This window comes from Mesoplodon bidens (genome assembly GCF_964165515.1).
Source record: "Mesoplodon bidens genome assembly, chromosome: 19".
Lineage (NCBI taxonomy): Eukaryota > Metazoa > Chordata > Mammalia > Artiodactyla > Ziphiidae > Mesoplodon > Mesoplodon bidens.
Window position 1 is genome coordinate 29,275,974 of NC_138179.1, and position 6,234 is coordinate 29,282,207.

Genomic DNA, 6,234 nt, shown 5'->3' on the forward strand with positions numbered 1-6,234 from the left:
CCCGCGAGTGGGGTCGGGTCGTCTGAGAGGGGCCTTGACCCGCTCGCGTCCCGACTGCTCCCAAGCCACACCTGGCCAGCCCTTCACTCACTGGTGCCCAAGACCCCCAACCTTGGTTGGACACAGGCCTGCAGCAGAGTTCTGGCGCGCTTGGGCTCGGTGATGCTGGACCTTGTGTCCGAGACCTCTGGGTCGGGGGTGCCTCGCTTTGTGCTGGGTTAACGCTCCCGCTGCTGCCTGTGAAGCAGGTATTCTGGGACCCCTGTTTTATAGGGGAGGGGGCCAAGGCCGCCCCCGCCTCCAGCCTGCCCCCTTGCTGTCCCTCCGCTGCCATCACGGCTGCTCACCGCCGAGAGCACTCAGGCCAGGAAGCTCCTGAATCAGGTGACCTAACGGCTCTCGGGGAAGCCAGTCTCCTGCCCCCTGGCCCTCTGCGGAGACCGAGCCTATGTCAACACCCACGAGGCAGAGGCCACCCGTGGCCCTGCACCCAGAGGTACACACTAGCACCTCCTCTGGCCCTTGTGCTGGCCCTCGACCAAGGGAGGCCTCTGAGCCTGTCCCCACTTCTTGTCCCTAGTCCCATTTGGAAGGGGGACACGCACGGGATGGGAAGGAGAAGCAGCACAGGCCTGGCACAGCTGTGGTGGCCCCACCACCGGCGCACGTGGCCCCAAGCCCTCTCCGGCCTCGTGTGCCATGTGTGGTGACAGGAAGTTAGCCACGGCCACGGCCCCTATGGGGACACTGAGACGCGCTTCCTAGTCTGTACGACGCGGGGTCCTGCCCTCCACTTCTGGGGCCACGTTTCTCTGCACACTGACAGTGTTGGCCGAAGGGCTGTGTGGCAGCCCCGCCCGTCCCGGAAAGCACAGGGGGCTCCAGGGGGCAGGCTTTGGGGAAGAAACAAAACCCTAGCCACCTGGTTCCGTTACTAAAGCAAGACATCGCTCCAGGAATCTTGTAACGTCCTCCCTCCACGTAACCGACTTTTCTCATTCGATCCACCGCCTCCAGGCTGATCCCAAGCTCCTCTGGTCGACTTTACAGAGCCTCAAGTGGCTGCATGTAAAAACCCAACATGAGTCCCGTGGACGTTTGAATTTTTCCTTTTTATTCTAGTTCACAGTTCTTGAGGCATAGCTTTGCTTCAGCAGAAAGGATACCAGAGAGAGGAGAGACACCTGGGAGGGGAGGCAGACAACGCCCCTCCACCAGCCAGCTTCAGGGAGAGTGCAGGGTCAGCTAGTGCAGCTGGTGCCAGCACCGCGGGGGCTGGGCCCAGCAGCAGCCAGGGGACACCCTCAGCTCCGGGCCAGGTGGGCAGCACACAGAACCTCAGCTCCCCCAGGGAGGAAGGGACTCTCCCAGGGCCCCTGCTGCCGGAAGAGAAAGTGCCCCCAGCTGGAGGGGAAGGGCCTTCCCCCAGGTGAGTCCCCGCTGGCCCACGTTAGAGAGCAAACCACACACGCAGCATGGAAAACGCCAGCCTGTCAGTCAGCCAAAAGCTGCGTCCCGAGGGTTCCAGGCGACTCCGGCTCCTGGGGGACCAAACGCCGTGTCCACCGCCCAACACCAGCAGCCTGGAGGTGCCTGCACCTGAGGGAAGCATGACTCACCCTTGGGACAGAAAAACAGAGGCAACCTTACCCCTGCCCAGGACTCACTGCGGCTACCGCGGGCCGAGGCCCTGGGATCGGCCCTGAGGCCGAGGGGTGAGTGGGAGTGCGGGCCGCCCAAGCTCGCGCTGGCCCATTCTGGGTAAAAGCAAGGGCAAGGTGCTCCCAACACCATGGAGGGAGGCGTCCGCCTGGGCCCGCGCCTCTAGAGCAGCCCTTCAGGGGCCTGCAGGCCCCAGTACAGTGCATAGCCCATGTCGTCGATGTCCTCTTCCCGCAGGCCGTCCAGGAGATTCACGCCACGGCTGAAGTGGCAGGGCAGGCTGGCCCGCTCCAGGCTGCCGACGAGCAACTCCAGGGCCTGCAGGAAGTGCTCCCCCAAGGCCTCCTCACCCCAGTCCGCTTCCTGCTCGCCCAGGTGCAGGACCACCTGGGTCAGGGGGCTGCGGCCCAGCCGCCCCAGCGCCGGGTGGCCACGGCAGACGCCGCAGAGCAACAGCAGCAGCCGCCGGCGGGTCCCAGCGTCGCGCTCATCCAGGGCCCGCAGCTGGGCGGCCTCTGCTGGGTACCAGTCCTGCAGCCAGAGGTTGCCAGCCAGCCCCTCCAGGGGCCAGGCCAGCAGGAGGTCTCCGGCCTGGGCGCCAGCAGTGGCCAGGAGCACAGCCACGGGGAGCTCCAGACACTCGTGCTGCACCTCGAGCAGCAGTTCCTCCGAGGCCACGCGCGGCCGGATCAGGCACCCGAGGAGGCTGCCGATGACTGGCCAGTTGACAGAGGCGGTCAGGGCCTTGCGGAGCAGCTCCAGCAGGACCCGGGGGGAGAGGTAGCCGCCCACCAGGAAGCGGTCCCAGGGGCTGCTTCCGCGGGGGTGGAACTCCAGCTGAGTCCTGCGCACGGCCCAGCAGCGAGGGTCCCGGGCTACGGTGTCCACACCAGGCACCAGGCTCCACAGGCCAGGCTCCAGCACCAGGGGCACCAGGAGACGCACGGGGTCGGCGGCCCCCGCCTGCAGCCCGTCGTAGAGCGGCCCACCAGGCACGAGCGCCCCGAAGGGCAGTTCTGGGAACTTGTTCCGCAGGTAGGCCTGGAGCTCCAGGGCAATGTCGCTGGCCAGCTGCTTGGCCAGAGCCACGTGGGCCACTGGCATGGTCACGTGGTCCCGCTCGAACGCCAGCAGCTTCTCCTGGAACGTCAGGCGCACCGATGGCGCTGGGGAGCAGCGCTGAGGCGACGTCGGGGGATCTGAGTCTGCGGGCCCCTCTGTAGAGCGGAGGGGCGGGGGGCCGCGTCAGAGGGACTGTAACGTGACCACCTGAGAAAGCACCAAGCTCAGGTCCTCACGCACAGCGAGCGCTTGATGACAGATTCCCATCCAACGCCCTGAGACGACTTCATGCAGGGTGGGAAACTAGCCCCCACCTGAGGGCCCCCGCCGTCCTAATGCTGCCACCTTGCTCCAGTGCCACCCGCCACGGTCCACGTGTTCTGGTGGCTGGAGCCTCAGCACCACCCAGGAGGGGGAAGGACAGACAAATGCGTCATTAAACGCTCAGGGAGCCCACGGCCCTGGGGGAAGAGGGACCCAGATGGGTCACACGGTCAGTCAGGGGCAGGGCCTGGCTGCATCTCCTGAACCTGACCACCAAAAGGGGACCCACCCAGGTCAGAGAGGAAGGGGTGCCACTCACCTGGGGCTGAGGGTGATGGGGCCGGGGGCGGCACGGGCTGGCTGAGGGCTGCGGGCGGGGGCCGGGGCTGGAGGCGTGGTGCGGCCTTGAGCAGGCTCAGCTCCTGCCAGCCGTCCTCCAGGCACGTGCAGTCCAGCTTGGCGTCATCCTCATCCCGAGGGTTGGTGGCCCTGTCGATGAGCTGCAGGCAGAGTGACAGAGGAGACAGCTGAAGCCCGGGCAGGAACGGCAGAGCCGAGGGCAAAGCCAGGCTGGTGGGGGAGAGGCAGGTGCGGCCTCGGGCAGTCCCACCATCGCCGCCCCGCTCTGGGAGCCCTGGGGTCACCGGTCCAGCCCGGCCTTACCCGCTTCACAGCCAGGGTGGCAATGCCCAGCACGGCAGCTCCGCCCACCCCCAGCACCAGGCGGGCGTTGGCCAGAAGGAAGTCCACAGCACCGCCCAGCACCTCGCCGTCTCGCCGCTTGCCCCGATTCTGGGAGAACTCCGCCATGGTCAGTCTGCCTGTGAGGGAGACAGGGTGTAGGGACCGCTCAGCGAGGGGGCCAGCCTGGCAGCAGGGCAGGGGCTCTGGCTGCCATCACGCTGGGATCACTGAGGTGAGCCCATGAGGGGGCTTCCTGAGAATTTCTGAGGAGAAAGGGGCCACTTACAGAGTTTCTTAGGAGGAGAATGGCAGCTGCAAACAACCCCCCCCCCAGACAGGGGAGCTCACGGAGAAAGGCCCCAAGGCCCACTGCAGGTCAGAGGAAGGGGACGATCTCCCTCATCCCACCCTCCAAGGCCCCCTGACGTCGCCAAAGACCATGAGGTGGATCTTATCGACACCACCCGTTCTACAAGGAAATGGGCTGCTGGCCCACACAGCAAATGCTGGGGACTCAGACCCACAACTGCAAAACCTCTGGACTCTTGCCCACCCCTATGGCCAGGTCCTAAGAGCGGCCTCATCTTGGTTCCTAACCAGGGCTAGCACTGCAGGAGGAAACCAAAGCCCAGAGAAGACCACGGCTTGAGGTCCCAGGCAGCCTGCCCCAGACAGCCACTCAGGCCTTTGGGGGGACCTCAGTGAAGCTCAGGGGGCCAGTTGCCCCCCAAATCTCAGCAAGGCAGCCCCCAGAGACAAGGCTACCAGGTCAGAAAACAGGACAAGTGAGACGGCCCAGGCTGCCCTGGGGGCAGAAGCTTCCTGTCAACAGGTACACGCCAGACAATGTTGAAGGCCCCGCTGCAGCAAGGTAACTCTAAAGACCACAAACAGGGCTAGTCCAGTGTTCTGGACAGGGGCCTCTCGCCTCTCAGGCTTGGGACAGTGGTGGATGGGAAGCCGACCTCAGCTACTGGGAGCCCAGGCAACAGAAGGTAAGCTGAGGGCCGGAAGGCCCCAGATGAGGTTCGCTCATCTGTGAGATGGAGCAGGTGCGGTGAGGAAAGTTCCAATTTGAGGAGCCCCAGTGTGGGGCTGGGAAGGCAGGTGTCCCTGCCAGGCCAGTGCGCTAAGCCCCAGCTCCAGATTCTTACAGGGGGACCTGCCCTCAGGTCCCGAGCACTGAGAAGGTGTGACCAGGGGACAAGCCCAGGGGACCAGTCAGATGGCCAGGAAGGACTGTCTCGCTGAGGACGCCCGAACAGATGACCCCGAGCTCAGAACCAACTCAACCCCAAGGACTTCTGCCGCCCTGCTCGCGGCGGGTGCCCGGGCTCGTTGCCAGGTGGGGCTGGCAGCCCCGCACCCCCACCCCCACCCCCGCTCCCAAGCTAAAAATAGGCAAGAAGGCCGGGGGGTGACCCAGCGTGGCCCCGCGGCGTCTTCCTCGTGGGGGATCAGTATTGCCACCCGCCTTCAAGCTGTAAAGTGCTCAAAGACCCTGCCTGCCTGCCTGAGCTGGGTCGCGCAGACCCCAACCAGGAAGGGGAGAGGGAGGGGGCGAGGCCGGGCCTCCCCTCCTCCAAGCCCCGGCCGCGAGGGTCACCGAGGCCCTGGGAACGCCGGGATGGACCCGGGACGGACCCAGGACGCGACCCGACCTCTGCCCGGCCCCGGCTCTTCCCCGGTGCCCCCTTTCCTGGCAGGGACCGCGCGGCTGGCGGAGGCCACGCCCCGTGCTCCAGCCGTACCTGCGTCGCTGCTTCGGCGCCCCGGCCGGGGGACGCAGGGGGCCGCTGGGGCCGCGCCACTGGGCCGCCTGGGAATGGAACGTGGAGGACCCAGGAGCCGAACGCCGAGGCCGGGGTCGGCCGAGAGCCCGGCGCTCGCAGACGGGCAGGCCTCGGCTCCAATCGGAGCGCTCGAGGCCCGCGCCCACGTGCCACCCTGAGGCCGCCTCGGCCAATGGCGGACGCGCGCTTCTCGGGGCGGGGCTCCCCGGCGCGCTCCGTCTTAAAGAGGCAGGGCAGCGCTCCCCGCCGCGGCCATTGGAGACGCGAGCCTTTTCCGGGCGCGGGGCTCTTGGTCACTGTGGTCGGCAGCCGCCTCTCCCGTGAAGGGAACACCGGCTCTGTCACCTACTGGGGCCGCCATGTGCCGGCCCTGGGACGCCTCCTTCGGGGGGCGAGCGGGCACGTAACCGCGCACCCGGGGGTCGCCTCCGAGCGGGGACGCCGAGGAGCGCGGGCGCTGCCCCAAGCGAGCGTCTCCCGAAAGGAGGCCCGAGGCTCGGAACGAGGACCCGGGCATCCTGTTGCCGCTTCCCCCACGCGCCCGAGCCTGGGCCCGAACCACCGGGGTCCTGGGCGCCGGCCAGCTAAGGGGACAGAGCCGCGGGCCGAGAAGGCCCTGCGGGGCACAGGCGCGCCGTACTCTTCGAGGCCCCGCGCCCCACGGGCCGGCCCCGGGCGCGTCCGGAACTGAGGGCTGGGCAGGCGCGGGCTGAGGGGTGGGGCCGGCGCGCTCCCCGCCCCACCGGCTCCACGCTCCCCACCCTGTGCG

At 67.3% G+C, this 6,234-nt stretch overlaps 1 protein-coding gene across 2 annotated transcripts; it reads right to left on the reverse strand.

Moving 5' to 3' along the window:
- Positions 1-1,093: 1,093 nt before the first annotated feature.
- Positions 1,094-5,615, reverse strand: MIEF2 (mitochondrial elongation factor 2). Of its 2 annotated transcripts, none has more exons than XM_081220277.1 (4): positions 5,424-5,615; positions 3,652-3,809; positions 3,308-3,488; positions 1,094-2,879 (listed from the first exon to the last, which is right to left on the reverse strand). In XM_081220277.1, the coding sequence occupies exons 2-4, from the start codon at positions 3,796-3,798 to the stop codon at positions 1,825-1,827; spliced, it is 1,383 nt and encodes a 460-aa protein (XP_081076403.1). In that variant the 5' UTR covers positions 3,799-3,809; positions 5,424-5,615; the 3' UTR covers positions 1,094-1,824. The 2 variants fall into 2 exon arrangements, with proteins under 2 accessions (XP_081076403.1, XP_081076402.1); XM_081220276.1 differs by having other exon boundaries at positions 2,050-2,931; positions 5,424-5,506.
- Between the last annotated feature and the right edge of the window lie 619 nt (positions 5,616-6,234).